The sequence below is a fragment of the Rhinopithecus roxellana genome, chromosome 1 (assembly GCF_007565055.1).
Source record: "Rhinopithecus roxellana isolate Shanxi Qingling chromosome 1, ASM756505v1, whole genome shotgun sequence".
Classification (NCBI taxonomy): domain Eukaryota; kingdom Metazoa; phylum Chordata; class Mammalia; order Primates; family Cercopithecidae; genus Rhinopithecus; species Rhinopithecus roxellana.
The window spans coordinates 125,816,491-125,835,478 of NC_044549.1; the positions used below are offsets into that span (position 1 = coordinate 125,816,491).

The window sequence follows — 18,988 nt, forward strand, 5'->3', positions numbered from 1 at the left end:
ACCAGTGCAGCAGACATCGGACTCCATCTTACGGATGAGGAGCCTAAGGTTCTGAGAGGTGATGTGATTTGCTAACAGCAGGTCTGAGTCTGATTCCAATCCAGGTCCTCTAACGCTGTCAAGAGTCTGTCACAGTGTTTTGTCACCCTGAGCCTTGGCCCCCCTAGCCAGCCAGTGTGCTCTGTGGGAGACGGTGGGCACCAGCTGAGGAGGTTGGGGGGGAGAGAGCAGTGTAGGGGTCAGGCCTTTGTGGAATTGGAAGTTGGAGGCCCTGGGGTTGAACCTTCCAAATGTCCCAGACCGTCAGTGTTTCTATCAACTGGGTGAGGGAAGCCACTCTATGCCTGTTCCCCCACGTGCCCTCTGTGCCACTGCTCATGTCCACCCCTCCCCTGGTCGCAGTGCATGTCCTGCCCAATTCTTGCCTGGTGGAGTTCCCCAAGGCCCATTACTACTGGCTCTCTGCATTTTTTTTTTTTTTTTTTTTGGATGGAGTTTTTGCTCTGTTGCCCTGGCTGGAGTGCAATGGCATGATTTCGGCTCACTGCAACCTCCGCCGCCTGGGTTTAAGCGATTCTCCTGCCTCAGCCTCCTGAGTAGCTGGGACTACAGGTGCATACCACCAAGCCTGGCTAATATTTGTATTTTTAGTGGAGACAGGTTTCACCATGTTGCCCAGGCTGGTCACGAACTCTTGACCTCAGGTGATCCACCTTCCTCGGCCTCCCAAAGTGCTGGGATTACAGGCATGAGCTGCTGCGCCCGGCCTGCATTTTCTTTTTCCAGCTCTGAGCAAGCACCTTGAAGTTTCCATGAATGGTGGATGGAAACAAAAGGATTTGATTTAATAAGCTTCCTCCTCCTCCACACACACCATGCGTTTCCCCCATCCAGGGTCGTGGCACATCGGAGTGATTTATAGGACTTCACAGAAGTGGAAAAAATGACGGAAATTGAGTTTATTGATCAACCCTCGGAGAAGCTGCCTGGCAGGCTCCTGGCCTGGGACATTGCCAGCAGCTAACATGCTGTTCCGTTTTACCCGTGCAAATGACGGGGGCACAGACCAGCTCCCAGAGGAGGAGGAGGACAGGCTGTTCCCCACCTCCACCCAGGCCAGGAAGTGAGGAGAAGGGCTGGTTTTGCAGCGGGAGGAAGTGTGCTAGACTCCTGTGAGGACCATCTAATTAACTGGCTTGAGATATTGGGGCTGGGTGGTTGAGGCAGGACCTTCAAGTGGAGACCCTGAGCATTCTGTAGGAGGCCCCTCAGCTGTGACCGTGGGGAGCAGAGCTCTGCTGCCTGCCAGTAGGGATGTTGTGGTTGAGATGAGCAAGAAGACTCAGGATGGCTTCCTCTTACCAATTCCTCCTACTTTCTTCACGTTTAAGGTGATGATTGCAATACTCGGCTTAATGATCTGCCATGTTTGTAACTGTTTTCTAGTCATTATGTTTGTTTTCTTTTTTTTTCTTCTCTTTTTCTGCCTCTCTGGTTTTAATTGAGCATTTTATATGATTGCATTTCCTTCCTCAAATATTATTGAGTCCTTACTGTGTGCCAGATACTGTGGTAGGTGCTAGGAAGATGATTTTGAACCAGACTTGGTCTCCGCCCTTCAGGTACTTGCAGTTATGTGCTCTGGGAGAAAAATAAAGAGTTTTTCTGATTGTCCCACATGGGGAAGAGAAGGGAGCCAGCCCCCAGATGATCTAGGAGACCTTACATTCCCACTTCCTGCTGCGTGTTATTCTGGGGAGGGGGGTCTCTGGCTCACCTGTACCCACTGAATGAGCCTGGGTGCCCCCCACCTCCCACTGCATCTGTGTGTCTGGGCCCCTCCTCCACAAAGCTATCCCTGGAGCTGGGGCAGAAGCCCCTGAGCACATGCATTGGGGCGGGAGGGCTGTAGCTGCTGCTAAACTCTTCCTTGGGCTCTGCCCTGGCCTGGGTGGCTGCTGGCTGGGGAGGACTGGTTCCTGGATTGGGCCTGGCCTGTAGCTTCTGCAGGGACTCTGTACACTGTGGGCTTGGTGAGTGCTTATGTGGAGGGACACAGGGCAAAGAGAGCGTCAGGAGATACCAAGGAGGGACAATGGAAAACTACTGGGTCCCGGGGTCCTTCCTGCTGTTATTTGGGCTCTGCACTCCTTGGCCTGGTTGCAAGGTGGGGAGAAAGGCCAGGACCGGGCAGAATGTGACTGTACTTCCTCCAGGTCCCAAGAGTGGTGTCTCCTTGAGTTCTGATGCAGCAGGAAGAACTGAAGTTAGACTCTGGGAAGGACTTTCTAATGTGGAAGCACAAGCTATGGAATGCGGAGCTGAGTGTGGGGGTAGACTCTTTCTTTGGAAAGATTTCCAAGGTGGTGAGCTCTTCCTGTCCTCTCTGTCCTCCTCTACCTGCTGTCTGTCGAATCTTTTCCAGAGCAAGGGGCTAGGTGCTGTGATCTTTAGGGGACCCTGACAACCCAAGCTCAGTGAGAGCAGCCGCCTCCTCAGAGCACAGCATCCCAATCTCCCCGGCTCAACAGGCACCTCCTCTCGTCACTCCAGGCTGTCAGCAAGCATTCAACCTGCTTTCTAGGTCCCAACCCCAGCTGGTGCCTTTGGGCTGATCTCGAGTCTGCATGGGATCTCTCCAGTGGGGGTTGGATTTACAGTCCCTTGGTGGAAATAGGCCTTCAGGCAGATGCCCTGTACCCCGTGGTTCTAGGCAGGCCAAGAGATGCTCTGAAGGGAGGTGGGAGGAAGGGCGTGGGTTACCCCTGATTCCACCTCCCATATCTCCAGTATTCCTCCCTGGCCACTTCCCCAGTGGAGCTTTACTGGGGTTCTCCAGGGAGTGTGGCTTCTCAGGACCCTGTGTAGGGTTTAGTGCTGGGCTGAGCAGGTTCCCAAACCCCCACCCCAGACTCAGACACTTTCGTCAGTTAGATCAGGGAATACAGACCCGTTCTGTACGAGGTTGAGTGAAGTAGGAGAGCTGGCTGTGAAATAGATGTGGAAACCATGTGACTTGCCTTCCAAAGTGAAACAGAAGTAATTTTTTGTTTATCTATGTCCTTGCAACCTGTTTTGTATCTCTTCAAGGGCCGATTGTGTATTCCAGTAGAATCAGGGGTGTGCTCCTGTTGGAGATAGCAATGGTCACCTGGTGCTACTGTTCATTGAGTGCCCAGATAAGTTACTGCGCCAGCCTCATCCTCACAGGGGGACTGCCAAGCCAGCCGTCTCCTCCCATCGTGCCCAGACAAAACAAAGGCTCAAAGAATTGTTACTTGCTCAACGCCACAAGCTGTTAGCGGTGGAGTCACAGTTTGAACTTGGATCTTACCCCACAGCACACTTCATTCATTCATTCATTCATTCATTCCACTCAATATGTATTTATTTCTCTTTACATTCCATCTTGCCCCCCATCTTCCTCTCCATGGGGCACAGAGCTAGAGCATGCAATCCTTTCAGGAGGGGCTCCCTTCCGGGGAGGTGTGGGTGCCCCTCACCACTGCCCCTGGTCTCCTCTTCCCCATGAGGAGTTCGGTGCTCAGTGCCCCTCCCTCCCTTTGCTAGTGCTGAACTCAGCTCTCCATAGAAGATGATTTGACACATTCCAGAAGAAGGGAACCGTGACCTGCTAGAGCCCAGAAAAGATCTCATTCAATCCCTCATCATCCCGACACGGATACAGAGGCCCCAAAAGGGAAAGGGTCTCCCCCAAGGCCAGCTCACTTCTGGTACAGCCTGGACCAGAACGAGGGTCTCCTGATTCCCACCACAGTGAGGTATTCCAAGGAGGACTGCCCTCCTTTGGGGGTCTAGCATGGGCCCCCTCTGCTCTCCTGAGCCTGCAGAATTCTGCTGCTTCCTGGCTCCCTCCTGCCTGGGCTCTCCCCATGTGCCAGCTGGGCTGGAGAATTCTCTGCTGCTCTCCTAAGTGGCCACAGTCTGCAAAGACCAGAGAGGTCTATGGGAACCTGCATAAAGCCATCAGCTCCCTTCCCACCATGGCAGGCCTTTACACTTCGCTGGAAAAGGAATTTTGCCCCTGTTAGCACCCTGGCCATCCCAGTGAGGTCTCCCTGCAGCAGCTACTCACAGGTCATTAAGTCTGAATGCAGATGAGATGGTTTTTTCCTGTCCCACGGGATGAGTCAGAAACAGTCACCCATAGCAGGTGGGGCCAGTTGGCCTTGGTCCTTTTGCCATCCCGGTCTTCCTTGGAGAGGTGGAGAGAATCAAATCTCAGTGTAGAAAGAGCTGAGAATGCCGAGGTCTGGGTCCAGTTTTCCTGCGTTTACTGTCCAGGTGAGACACCCTCCTCCTCGAGGACCAACCCCTCACGGGGATGTGGGAGCTATACCTGAATTTGGGAGGTGAGGAGGTGGCTGTACTGTGAAATCACCCAGGGCGTTGTCTCAAAGTGCGATACCTTGGCCTCCTGGCTGTGGATAAACATTCCATAGGATATGCCCTGGACTGGGAGAAAGGGATGAAGATCAGAGGCAAATATACTTTGAAAACATGCCTCCTCCAAATCTGAAAGCCTCCCGCTTTGCACCCCACCCTCTGAAGCCCCCTCTGGATCAGAACCACAGAGCAAATCCAGACTTCTGTTTGTTGGGATGAGTACGCCCACCGAGAGAGAGAGAGAGAGCTCTCTGCAGGCACACAGGTCTCCGGTGAGCTTGTGCAGTCAGTCATCCATGAAACCTTTGAGTGGGGGTGCTGGTGGGGATCTCTGCCCTGTGCGTTGCAGCACACGCCGCTCTCATCAGACTGGGGATCCCTTTGCTCAGGTGCTGGGCCTCTCCTGTGGACTGAGAATTCCTTCATGGTGGGAGCTATGTTTATTCTGCTCATGTCCAGCGCTCAGAAAGGGGCCCTGAATCCGAAGGACAGATGGTGGGGGAGGTTGCTCAGAATAGAGGGTGTTACTGAGTCACACACAGGAACCTCATTATTTTTCCCACCAGGCTGTGGAGTTATTTGTCCTCAGCAAGTGACCAGGAGTGATTTCCAAGGCCCATTACACTAATGACCTAATCAATTTATCCTGCTCTTTTCTTTCAAGACACAGAGTGTCTTCCCCCTCCCTGTAGCCCTGCAGGCTGGCCCTGGGGTGTCAGCCCGAGTCTCCTTTTGGGGATTGATGGGCACTGATGTTCTGGACGGTGAGTGATGCCACAGAGCCCCTCACAGTGGGATTCAAGGCAGGATTCTTAGGGCCGGTATCCTGCCCCCTCCCCAGGGCCCCTGAAGCAGACTCCCCTGGGCAATGTTACTGTTAAATATTTGGCCCCTGGAGTGTGCCCAGCACTTCTGATTATATCTGGTTTCCTGTTCTCCTTGGGGAGGAAGAATTTCTCTGCAGGAAGTAGTTTAATAGTCTGAAAGCCTTATTTTCTTGCTCTTGAGATCCAAGTTTCCAGTTACAAGTGGCTGAGATCCTTGATAAGAGAGGAGGTGGGAAGGAGGGGACCAGAGCTATGAACTGTCACTCCCTCCCAGCCAAGGGCGAGGGAAGGAAAGAGGGAGGATTCAGTCCCTAACTATCCAAACCGCAGGACCGCAGAAAGACGTGGACCTCTGGCATCCCCCGGCCCTCCACCTCCCTGCACCCATGTCCTTCCATGAGGAACAGGTGATGAGAAACAGGGATGGCCAGGCCTGAGGACCCTGCTCCAGTCTCAGCAGTTGACAGGACACTGTGTCATCCTGTTAGCATTTTCCAAACCCACGTGTGGGTTCTCTCGCCTCTGAGTGAAGGCGTTTGTAAGAGTTGGGTGGCTCACTCATACCTATACCTCTGGCAGGGGGTTCTTAGAGATGACTGTGCTCAGTTCTTCCTGATGCAGCTTTACTCTTGAACCATCTGAGTCTAACCAGGAACACAGAAATCATTTTAGGTGTTTACAGCTGAGGGCCTTATACCAGGAATTGGTGATGAAGCAGCCGACACAAACAGGGAGAGTGAAGTAACCCAGAGATGAGTAACAACAGAAAGCTACCCTGAGGCAGAAGGACAAAGTGAGGAGGTGGTGATCCCAGAGCCCAGGGGCTGCAGTTGGCTGGTAGAAGCTGCACCCATGGTGGGTTTGTCTGATGTGTGGTGGAGCCATGGAGGAGTCATAACCACTGCCTAGTGCACGGCTGGGACAGGGAGATGGACAGCTCCCCCCACCACCCGTCCCCATTGCTCCAGCACTGCAGTATTTCCTGTGGACCTGGATAGCCCCAGGGCTTGGGAAGTGCAGCCTGCCAGGGTCAGCCCCGTGGTGATACAAAGCAGGGCAGGGCCAGGAGAGAAAGCCAAGGACAGACAGCTTCAGAAGCAGCGTGTTCCAGTCTCATCCCTGTAGTGGTAGCTGGCTTCTTCACACCTTTCTCACTTTGACTGTTCTGCATTCACCAAAAAGAATTCTGTAGGGCCTCTATGCCCACTCCCTCTTCCTTCTTTTTTCTCTGTCAGCTGTGTCTTCGCTGATTGGTCCCATGGTGTGTTCACCATCTGATGGCATCTTCCTATTCTTTTTTTTTTTCATTATTTTTTTGAGGTGGAGCCTCGCTCTGTCACACAGGCTGGAGTGCAGTGGCATGGTTCACTGCAACCTCTGCCTTCCAGGTTCAAGTGATTCTCCTGCCTCAGCCTCCTAAGTGGCTGGGACTATAGGTACCTGCCACCATGCTCAGTCAGTTTTTGTATTTTTAGTAGAAATGAGGTTTCACCATGTTGGCCAGGGTGGTCTTGAACTTCTGACCTCAAGTGACCGCCTGCCTTGGCCTCCTAAAGTGCTGGGATTACAGGCATGAGCCACTGCGCCCGGACTGAGCTCTTCCTATTCTAAAGTGGTTTATCGTTTATGTTCTCTGAGTCAGCCTAACAATCAGTCCCCAATGGCATCCAGGAGTGCCCTCTGAGGGTGTAGACAAGGAGAGGCCACCCCTCTGTGCACCGCTGGGCCTCCAACTAGAAGTGATCTCATCCCTGAAAAGGACGATTCATCAGGTAAAGGACCAATGAGGAGCTTGGGCATTCTCATGATGTCTGCTGGGAATTAGCATGAGATGAAGACTTGCTTTTCTGGGGTGCAGGCTAAGAGACTCTGGGGAGGCAAGTTCTGCCCAGGGAAGCCTCTGCTGGTCTCACAGTGTGCAGGGCAATGCTGGGACTACAAGCCACTGTGGACATGTTGGTGGCTGGCTGGTGGCCTGGTGGCAGTTTCTCATACATTTCATAAGAGGCCCTTGTCATAGCAGCCTTACGTTGCAGGACCTAGGCAGGGGACCAGGAGTTGTCTGATTCAGCAGTGGATCCCCTACAGCTCCCAGCATAGCAGGGAATGAACCAGGGAATGATTTTCCTCATCCAGGGCATCATAATTGCCTTCAGGGCTAGGGTTATGCCTTTCTAATCTGACTGTCTCTAATTGAACACCTATCATTTAATCCTTATCTCTTGTTCCCTGAGATGTACTCACATGGCAGGTCCTCAAGCAATCATTTCTGAATAAGTGGATGTATGGTTTCATTAATGCATTTTTACATGTATTTATTCATTCATTCAACAAATAGTTATTGAGCACTGATATAGGTACTGGGGATGCAGTGGTAAACATGCCAAATAAAGGTTCTGTCCTAATGGGGCTTACATTCTACTGGAGTACTGGAGAGAAACTGATAATAAATGCATAGATAGATAGATAGATAGATAGATAGATAGATAGATAGATAATGAGGGAAGAGAGGGTGTGAGAGAGACAGAGGAGGGAGAGGGTCCGGAAGTGATAAGCTCTATCAGGAAAATTAAATCTGGCAAGAGGATACAGTGAGAGAGACTATTTTTCAGGAGAGTCAAGGATCTTCCCTTAGGACCTGCCATCTGAGTGGAGACCTGAGTGAATGGAGAATGCGCCTTCCCAGACATTTCAGGAGATGAACAGGAAGTGCAAAGGCCCTGAGGTGGGAGAGTGCCCCAGGTATGTAAACAAAAGAGTGTCTACTAGCATGGTGAGAGTAGAGTGGAGTTCAGGGAGAGTGAAGTGGAGTTCAAGGTAAGGGGATGGGCCCTTCGGGGAGAGAAGGGTCAGGGAGACTGGGGGAATGATACGGCACCCTCTGCTCAGTGGTCAGGATCAAAACCAGAGTCATTTTGTTGATTCTTTCTCTCACCTGGACATCTGTCTTATTTCATTTTCTGCTGCTATAATGGAGTAGCACAGTCTAGGTAATTCATAATGAACAGAAATTTATTTGACTTGTGAGTCAATAAACTAGCCTCTAGTTCTAGAGGCTAGGAAGTCCAAGACTGGGGACCATGTCTGATAAGGACCTTCTTGCTGCCTCATAACATGCTGAAGGCATCACACAGGCAGGAGCTGAACTCATCCTTCAGAAGGACCCCACTTCTGTGATAATGAAACTGTTCCTGCAGTATTGGCATTAATCCATTCATATGGGTGGAGCCTCATGAGCTAATTACCTCTTAAAGGTACTACCTCTCTGCACTGTTGCAATGGGGATGGTTTCCAATATATGAGCTTTGAGGGACACATTCAAACCATGGCATTCTGCCCTGGCCTTCAAACTTCATGTCCTTCTTGCATGCAAAATACATTTATTCCATCCCAGTAGCCCTCAAAGTCTTAACTAGATCCAGCATCTACTCAAAAGTCCAAAGTCTGGAGTCTCATCTAAATCAGATATGGGTGAGGCTCAAGACAGGATTCATCCTAAGGCAAACTTCCTTCTAGTTGTGAGCCTATGAAATCAAAACAAGTTACATGCTTCCAAAATACAATAGTGGGACAGGAATAGGATAGGTATCCCCATTCCAAAGGGGAGAAATAGGCAAGAAGAAAGCAGTAACAGGACCCAAGTAAGTCCAAACCCCAACAAGCCAGACAACATTAAATCTTAAGAGTCTAGAATAGCCTTTTACTCCATGTACCACCTTCTGGACATATTGGCTCTACTGGGCTCAGCCCATGAAGCAACGCTCGTGGACTGGAGTCTCATGCCTGCAGCTCTCCCATGCTGGAGTTGCATGCTGGTGGTCCTACAGTGCTGGGGTCTGTGCAGTGGTCTCACTCCCATGACTCCAGGAGGCATTGCCCTGGTGAGGGATCTCTGTGGTGGCTCTGTCCCTGTGACAAGTTTCTGCCTGGGCCTCCAGGCTGTCCATGATATCCTTTGAAATCTAACTGGAGGCTGGCATGACCCCACAACTCCCACACTCTGTGCACCTGCAGAATCCACACCATGTGGACACTGCCAAGACCTACCTACCACTTGTGCTCTCTGGAGCAGCAGCACAAGCTACATCTGGGCCTGCTCGAGACATGACTGGGGCTGCCAAGGAGCACTGTGGTGGAGCAGAGTCCTGAGGTGGCCCTGGGCAGCAAACGCCAAGGTCCCGCCTGGTGTCTCTGGAAACCTTGCTCTAAAGGTCCTCACCTGCCTTGAAAATCTCTGAAATGCCTGTGTGGTCACTCTCCCATCATCTTGATGAATAGAACCTGGCTTCTTTCTATCCATGTTATTCTCTTTAGCAAATGGTGTTTTGGCCACATCCTTAGTATTCTCTCCTGAACACACTTTTTAATTCTTTACATGGCCAGGCTGAGAGTTTTCCAAGTCTTTCCATTCTGTTTCCCTTTTAATGATAACTTTCATCTTTAAATAATCTCTATCTTCCTTCATTTTGCTATACATGGCAAAAAGAAACCATGTAGCACCTTGAATGTTTTGTTGCTTGGATAGTCCTTCTACTAGATATCCCAGTTAGTTGCTCTAAAGTTCTGCTTTCCACAAGACACAATTTCACCAAGTTCTTTACAACTACGTAACAAAGACCACCTTTACTCCGGTTTTCAGTATCTTGTTTCTTGTTTCCATCTGAGACCTCATCCAAATTTCTTTAGTGTCCAGATTTTCTGCGAGCATTCTAATCACGACCATTCAAATCATCCCTTAAAAGATTCAGTTGCTCCCTACAGCTTGTCTTCTGAGCTTTCACCAGAATTGCCCTTAATGCTCCGTTTATGGCAGTCTAGGCATTTTTTTTTGTCATCTACTCCTCCAAACTCTTCCAGCCTATACCTGTTACCCAGTTCTAAAGCTGCTTCCACATTTTCAGGTATTTGTTATAGCAACAACCCCACTTCTGGTACCAATTTTCTGTCTTAGTCCATTTTGTGCTGCTATAACAGAATACCTGAAACTGGGTAATTTATAAAGAAAAGAAGTTTACTCAGCTCACATTTCTGGAAGCTGAAAAGTCCAAGATCGAGGGTCTGCATCTGACAAGGACCTTTTTTTCTGGCTCATCCTATGGCTCAAGGGTGGAAGGACAAAAGAGCACACTCTCAAGAAAGAAAAGAAGGTGGCCAAACTCATCTTTTATAAAGACTCCACTCCTGTGATAATGAACCCATTTCTGCAACAATGGCATAATCCATTCAAGAAGGCGGAGCTCCCAGGATCTAATGACCTCTCAAAGGTCCCACCTTTCATCACTGTTGCATTGGGGATTAAGTTTCCAACACATGAGCTTTGGGGGACACATTCAAACCATAGCAACATCCAAACTCAGCAGCAGGTCCTGTTGGCCCTGTTCCTAAATACATCTCAAAGCCATATGCTTCTTCTCAATTCCCATGCCGCCTGCTACAGCATCCCACCCTCATCTGCCTGGATGGCTAAAATAGCCTCCTGCTGGTTTTCTTGCCTTCCCTTATTCCCTGCTGCAACACATTCTCCACACAGCAGCCTGAGTTGATTTTTAAAAACAGAAATTCGATTATATTATTCCTTTGCTTAAAATGACTTTTCCTTGTACTTAGAATAAACCCCAGAACACTTACTGCAGCCCTCTCAGCCCTAGGCCTCTTCTCTGACTGAGCTGGCCTCTCTTGGGCCTTCACCCCTGAGGCTCCTTCACACTAGCCCTCTCTTGCCACTCTGGCCTCAGCACCTCTCCCCGATGGTGCCTTCTGCCTAGAAGGCTCTGTCCCAGATCTTTCCCTGGCTGACTCGTTGGTGGCCCTTTGGCTCTCGGCTCATTGTCTCATCCTCAGAGAGGCTGCCCTGCGTATCAGCAGCGTGCCCTGCCCACTCACTCACTCCTGGGTTACCCTGCTTATTTCGCTTGGTAGGTCTTTTCACTCTCTAAAATGATCTGGTTTATTTGTTTGCATATCTATTGCCTGTTTCTCTGTCTGCAGAATGATGCTTTCATGAGTCTGTTCTCTTCTATATTCCTGAACCCTAACACCTAGAACCTGGCACCTGATAGGTGCTCAATGAATACCCCTTCAATAAATGAAAGGGTGAGTCTCAACGACCTGATTGCCCCCAGAAGGAACAAGATACCAACTAAATAGCTGGGCAGCACATGCATGTGAACAGGTCATTCTGATGGCTCAGAAAGAGGTCAGACTTTGCGGGAGGAGTGAGGCTCCCAGGCAAGGCACAATGGCATCCTCACAACTGCTTAGTCCAGGGAGATTTGCCTGGGGCAGGAGAGGCTTGCCTTGAGGGCCCTAGCCATGGCTCCCTTCTTCTGCTCCAAGCTTCCGCCCTCCAATCCTCACGTGTCCTCTGTCTTCCAGAGTGGCAGAGCCGGGTCCAATATGGGCTTTGCACTTAGACGTACTGGAGTCTTAGAAATTCTTTTCCTGCCTTTTCCTGGCAGAGTGGCCTTGGACATGTTTTCTAATCGCTCCAAGTCTCAGTTACTGCAGTTAAGAAATAAGAATAATGACACAGGTTGAGTATCCCTTATCCAAAATGTGTGGGACCAGAAGTGTTTCCAATTTTGGATTTTTTCAGATTTTGGAATATTTGCATTATACTCACTGGTTGAGCATCCCTAATCTGGAAATCTGAAATGCTCAAATGAACATTTTCTTTGAGTGTCTTGTTGGCATTCAAGTAGTGTTGAATTTTGGAGCATTTGGGCTTTTGGATTTTCACATTAGGGATGCTCAACCTGTAGCATCTAAGTGATAGGCTTGTGCTGAAGTATCGAAAAAACCATGTCTATAAAGTCAGCGCCCAGGGCCGGGCGCAGCGGCGCACGCCTGTAATCCCAGCACTTCGGGAGGCCAGAGCAGGAGGATCACTTGAGCCCTGGAGTTTAAGATCAGCTTGGTCAACATAGTGAAACCCCCATCTCTACAAAAACACTTAAAAATAACTGGGCATGGTGGCCCACACTTGTCCCCACTACTGAGGAGGCTGAGGTGGAAGGATCTCTTGAGCCCAGGAGTTTGAGGTTACAGTTAACTGTGATTGCACCACTGCAATCCAGCCTAGGAGACAGAGTGAGAGTCTATCTCTTAAATAAATAAATAAATAAATAAATACTTAAATAAATACATAAATAGTGCCCAGCGCATAGAAATAAATGTTAATGCTTACCAGCATTTTTATTGTTGTTATTATTGATCAGATAACTATTATTTTCAAACTCCTTCCTCACTTAGCCTCCAGAATATCCCACCCCTCCTATGGCAGCCCTGCCAGGGTGTCCTGGGAAGAACCAATGGCTCTCTCTGCCCTGCCCTATTTGGACACAGGATTTGTAGACTTCGTTCCCTCATTTCCACCTCTAAACCATATTGACACTCTTGCAGCAGCTATGATATGAAATCCTTTTCTGTTCAGCCACCAGCTCTTGCCATCACTGAGAGGCTCAACAGGAACCGCCTTCCATTTCTTTCCTCAAGCGATCCCTTTGCCTCTCAGGGTCTCTGTAGCCCATTGCTCTGGGGACTCAGTCTTTTCATGTTATCATCATCAATGAGAAGTTCCGACTAATAAACTAATTCATACTATGGAGTTCATGTCATTTCAGCTTTTAAAAATAACACACAGGTGGGCGTGGTGGCTCATACCTGTAATTTTAGAACTTCAGGAGGTCGAGGGGGCAGAATTGCTTGAGCACAGGTGCTCGAGACCAACCTGGGCAACACAGGGAGACCCCGTCTCAATAAACTAAATAAATAAATAGCACACAGAGAAGGCAACTCTTAACCCAAAGGAATGTCTCATTCCTTGTGGGATTTTAGGCACTTTGAAGGAGATTCTGGAGGTGGGGCTCTCCCTGGTTGCCTCAGGGCTATTTTTTTTTTTTTTTTTTTGAGACAGAGTTTCGCTCTTGTTGCCCAGGCTGGAGTGCAAGGGTGCGATCTCGTGATCTTGGCTCACCGCAACCTCTGCCTCCTGGGTTCAAGCAATTCTCCTACCTCGGACTCCCGAGTAGCTGGGATTACAAGCATGTGCCACCATGCCTGGCTAATTTTGTATTTTTTTTTTTTTTAGTAGAGACAGGGTTTCACCATGTTGCCCAGGCTGGTCTTGAACTCCTGACCTCATGTGATCCTGCCTCGGCCTCCCAAAGTGCTGGGATTACAGGCATGAGCCACTGCGCCCGGTCCCCTCAGGGCTATCGTTAAGGCGCTGTCTGCCCTGCTGGCCTGTGGACGGGACCCCACTTGGTGTTTTCCTGTCTCTGTTCCGTTGCTCTCCCGTTCGTGCACGCCTGAGCTGCACACTCCTGAGAGCAGCATCTCCCTGCTTAGCTCCCAGCACAGCCCTCGGGGATGCTGTGGACTTGGGAGGGGCATTCCCAAGTCAGAGGCACCTTCCACAGCCCCCCACCCCATGCATGCCTCAGGACTTGCAGCCTCTGCTTCCTTTCCCACGCGTAAGGAGAGGTGAGCTTCTCCGCTCGCCCTGGGAGGCAGCCCTTCCTGTGAGAGCCTGCCCCACCTCAGCCAATGTCTTGGGTCCAGCCCTTTCCCACCAGGAAGAAAATAGCAAGAAAAACAGATGAGAGCTGATACCCTAAGCTGCAGGGTCTGCTGGGACTGGGTACTGGAGGAGCCCCAGGGAAGCTTTAACCCCAGGGGCTCCAAGCGGTCAGAAGGGTGAGGGGTGAGGAGAGAAGAGGGGAGGGAGCCACCTCTGTAGCTAGAAGTTGTCTCTTCCCTCTCTCCTGTCAGTGTCTAGACTGTCACTGTCTACCTCTCCTCTCTCCATAGGTCATCACTGCCCTGATGTCAGTCCCAGGCTAGATCCCTCAATCCATAGGCTGGACGGCAGCACCAGAGGTCACCTGGCCCACCCCACTGACTCTGGGTGGTGCCTTCCTTGGGCGAGGTCTAGAAGTTCCCCTTTTAAATCTAATAGGCAAGGGATATTTTCAACCTGCCGATCATCTGCATCTCAGCAACCCCCAGTCAGCCTGGCACCCTGAAGGTGAGCTGGGCTTGGAGTCAGGAGACCCAGGCCAGTGGAGCTTCTAATCTGTGAAATGGGCATTCCCTTATCTGCTGTGCTCACCACAGCAGCGGTTATGGGGATTACCCGAGATAGGACTGAGAAAGGGATTTGTACATGATAAATGTGGTATAAATAGCAGATGTGATGGGTGGTAGGGGTAGGCAGGACACCTGGCCCCGTCCTGTCTGAAGCAGCAGCTCTCTTTCCCTGCTGAGGTTCACCTGGGGATCTGGCCCTACTCTCCGCTGTGTAGCTGCTGAGATAGCATCTCTCAGCCTTCAGAATGACCAACGTTCCTTTGGTCTTTTCCTGTAGACTCATTCCCAGAACTTTTTCCACCATGTCTAAGAGGACACGTGGGGAACACTTTGAGATGGTCAGGAACAAGATGTGAGGAAGATGTTTAAATAGCCCTTAGGCTGTGTTTGCTGAGCATCCAGAGATACTGGAGTTTTCCAGGTGGCCATTTGTCTAGGAGCTTGGAGGGGTAAGAAGAGCTCAGGCAAGCGAATACTGGTCGGGTGTTTACAGAGTACTTGCACACATAGTATCTCATTTGATCCTCCCCCTCTGAAGTAGGTCTCTTTTACAGAGGAGACATTGATCTAGCAAGTTGCAGACTGGCGGCCCAAGTTTGGGTCTTCTGACTCACAGTGTCTGCACCAGGCCTCGTCATTCTGCTGAGGATACAGAGGAGGGAATGGGCTTCAATTACAGCAAGAGAGTGAGGATTGGATCTAAGGAAACTTCAGAGTCACAAGTGAACCAGTCACCTCTCAAGGCCCCTTGGTGGTGGTTTGGGGCACAAGGATCCTATGATCACAGAGTAGGAGAGGGGAACTGCTCCGAAGGTGTTGGAGTCATCTAGTCCTCAATTTCTTCACTGGGACAATGAAGGGATAGAAAATGAGATTCCAAAGGTCTCTTCTAGTCCTTATCTTCTAGATGGGGTGGAGAGGGGGCATCTGGTTCCTCCCACTCTGCAAATTGTCTCCCTTCCTACCTCTATAGCCTTCACAGAGCAGGTGGGCTTTGATGGATGGTAAAGGATCTAAGAGAAGCGTTGTCTGGGGTGAGACAGACTTTTAAGCATCATCACCATGCAGGAGAAAGCCGCAGATTCTGCATCCCTGGGGCAGAAGGAAACAGTCGGCAGCCTCTCCCTTCACACTCCTGGGTCTCAGAAGCTGTTTACATGCTCAGGAGGGCACTCCATCCATTTCAGAAGCTGCATTGGAAAATAACAACTGGGCAAGCTGCTGCTGCTCAGCCAGCTCCTCAGCACAGAGCTGGGCGAGACCCAGCCCTTGGCACTGTCTCCAAGGCCAGTGTGTAGGCAGAAGCCATGATGGCTGTTGGCTAGATTGGTTTAAAGGGAAGCACGAACCCTGAGATGTGAAAACACCCAACCCTTGTGGCTCATGAGCAGCCTCGTCATCCAGATGTTTCCATCTTCTTTGTGGGTCATGACATGAAAAAAGTTAGAAAGTTCTGGCCCTTGACTCAACTTATTTCCTTTAAAGAACATATCATGATTTGCAGTTGTCTTGTTTATTTTCTTGCTTTGGTGTTACCTGTCTCTTCACCCAAAATGTGAGATATGTAGAAACAGGGATCTTTTATCTTATTCTCAGCACAGAGAGCAATGCCTAGCACAGAAAGCACTTGACAAATGCTTGCTGAATGAATGCATCCATGTATGCGTGCGTAAATGCTTGAATGAATGAGTGAAAGTATCCAGCATGTAGTAGATGCTCAGTGAATATCAGTTTTCTTTCCTGAGCATCATTTCCAGTTAGCTTGGGAGTGCAGGGCTGGTTCTTGAGATCAAGCCGTTAGGAGTTAAGTGCTGCACAGTGACTGGAAGGGGAAACAGGAGGTTAATGTAGAGGTGGGAGACGCGGTATGGCAGAGGAGTATGGGACAAGGCCAAGAGAAGGGGTTTGTGTGAAAGATTTTTTGAAATGACAGTTGTGTCTGCTGGCCTAAGAAAAGGGATGGTTTGTTAATCACCTGGGTGTTTCGGTCAGTGTAGACATGTTTTAGGAAGCACGGGATGGCACTGTCACCTTCCATGTGGCCTTGAGCAGATCCTGTGACTACTTTGAACCTCAGTTTCCTCATCTGTCGATTGGGTAGCCCTCATTCTGCCAGTAACTTCCTACGTGATGAAGGCTGTCATGAAGCAAGGGTGAGATAACCAGTGGGGGCGTGCTGAGCGCATGGGAGGAATTTTTACTTTTCCTTGAAATTCCTAAAGGAGCTCCTCTGTGATTTTCTATTATTATTTTTGTCATTAATCAGGATTTCCTTTCTCTGCAGGAGAATGAGCCAATGCATGGCAAGCACTAAGTCTTAGATCCTGAAGACTCAGCCCTCAAGCAAAAGACATGCACCTCTCCACTCACCGGGTCCTGGATGGGGAGGGTGCTCCTCTTAGAGGCCCCTGGAGGCCAGGTGTGCCTCGGAGGGGCCTTTTGAGGCAGCTGGGAGGCAGATCCTAACACTCTGCCCTCTTCTCCTCCAGATACAAGATGGTGGTGACCCCCCGGAGGGCGGCGGTGGCCATCGCCGGCTGCTGGATCCTCTCCTTGGTGGTGGGGCTGACCCCTATGTTTGGCTGGAACAATCTGAGCGCAGTGGAGCGGGCCTGGGCAGCCAATGGCAGCATGGGGGAGCCCGTGATCAAGTGCGAGTTCGAGAAGGTCATCAGCATGGAGTACATGGTCTACTTCAACTTCTTTGTGTGGGTGCTGCCCCCGCTTCTCCTCATGGTCCTCATCTACCTGGAGGTCTTCTACCTAATCCGCAAGCAGCTCAACAAGAAGGTATCGGCCTCCTCTGGTGACCCACAAAAGTACTATGGGAAGGAGCTGAAGATCGCCAAGTCGCTGGCCCTCATCCTCTTCCTCTTTGCTCTCAGCTGGCTGCCTTTGCACATCCTCAACTGCATCACCCTCTTCTGCCCATCCTGCCACAAACCCAGCATCCTCACCTACATTGCCATCTTCCTCACGCACGGCAACTCGGCCATGAACCCTATCGTCTACGCCTTCCGCATCCAGAAGTTCCGCGTCACCTTCCTTAAGATTTGGAATGACCATTTCCGCTGCCAGCCCGCACCCCCCATTGATGAGGATCTCCCAGAAGAGAGGCCTGATGACTAGACCCCGCCTTCTGCTCCCACTAGCCCACATCCAGTGGGGTCGCAGTCCAGTCCTCACTTGCTCACTGTCCTGGGGGTCTCCCTGAGCCTGCCCCAGCTGGGCTGTGGGCCAGGGGCACGGGGGAGGCTCTGAAGAGATACCCACAGAGTGTGGTCCCTCCACTAGGAGTTAACTACCCTATACTCCTGGGCCCTGCAGGAGGCTTGGGAGGGCAAGGATCCTACAGAGGGACCGGGTGTCCAGAGGCAAGAGTGTCCTGAGCCTCCACCTGCCTGACCATCCCATGAGCAGTCCAGCGCTTCAGGGCTGGGCAGGTCCTGGGGAGGCCAAGACTGCAGAGGAGCCACCTGGGCTGGGAGAAGGTGCTTGGGCTTCTGCAGTGAGGCAGGGGAGTCTGCTTGTCTTAGATGTTGGTGGTGCAGCCCCACCAACCAAGCTTAAGGAGAGGAGAGCATCCCCTCTGAGACGGATGGAAGGAGAGAGGTCGAGGACGCACTGGCCTGGCTGTCTCTCCTGTTCTGTAGGAGAGGGTGGCCAGAGGCAGCTAAGGGGCAGGAATCAAGGAGCCTCCATTCCCACCTCTGAGGACTGGGGCCCAGGCCATACCAGGTGCTAGGGTGCCTGCTCTCCTTGCCCTGGGTCAGCCCAGGATTGTACGTGGGAGAGGCAGAAAGGGTAGGTTCAGAAATCATTTCTGATATTTGCTGGAGTGCTGGCTGCATGCCCTGGGGAGTGAGCTTGGTGGGGTAGGTGCTGGCTTCAAACAGCCATGAGGTGGCAGCTCTGAGCCCTCCTTCTTGCCCTGAGTTTTCCAGGGAGGAGCCTGGAGTGTAATTACCTGTCATCTGGGCCACCAGCTCCACTGGCCTGCCCAATGCTGGGCCTGAACTGTCTTAGGTGACCCCATCTCTGCTGCTTCTGGACCTAATGGAGAGGAGAACCCTAGACATTCTGCCTGCCTGGGGACGGGGTGGACGAAGGAAAGGGTCTGTAAGGACTCAGTGTTGACTGTGGGCCCCCCTGGGGTGGGTTTAGCAGGCTGCAGCAGGCAGAGGAGAGCACCCCCCCGAGAGTGTGTGGGAGGGCTTGCTGTCATGTGAATCCCTCAATACCCCTAGTATTTGGCTGGGTTTTCAGGGACTTTGGGAGCTCTATTGCAGGTGTCTGGGGGTCTAGGACTTCAGGGATCTGGGGAAGGACCAACCCATGCCCTGCCAAGCCTGGAGCCCCTGTGGAGCGGGGGCGAGGCAGGGGAACCTGGAGCCCCCGTGGAGGGGGCGTAAGGCGGGGGAGTCTGGAGCCCCCGTGTGGGGGGGGGGGGTGAGGCGGGGGAGGGGAGGTGGTCATTGAGTTGACCTTCTGAACATGAGTGTCAACTCCAGGCCTTGCTTCCAGGCCCTTCCCTCTGTTGGAAATGGGGTGCCCTGGCTCCCAAGGGAGGCCCATGTGACTAATAAAAAACTGTGAACCCTGTGGAGAGCACATTGCTGGGCGCCCACCCCCACCACTGTTGAGGGCAACAAGACAGCTTCAGC

The 18,988-nt window shown here is 51.1% G+C and overlaps 1 protein-coding gene across 3 annotated transcripts in view; it reads left to right on the forward strand.

Moving 5' to 3' along the window:
• Nucleotides 1-18,926, forward strand: part of ADORA1 (adenosine A1 receptor) — a 40,300-nt gene extending 21,374 nt beyond the window's left edge. The window contains exon 3 of one of the 3 annotated variants that reach the window (XM_010378819.2): nucleotides 16,814-18,924. In XM_010378819.2, coding sequence (XP_010377121.1) covers nucleotides 16,814-17,453 — 640 coding nt within the window. In that variant the 3' untranslated portion in view covers nucleotides 17,454-18,924. Of the gene's footprint in view, nucleotides 1-16,813 lie in introns of all 3 variants that reach the window. The other 2 variants (XM_030930472.1, XM_010378817.2) reach the window with 2 other exon arrangements.
• Nucleotides 18,927-18,988: the final 62 nt, after the last annotated feature.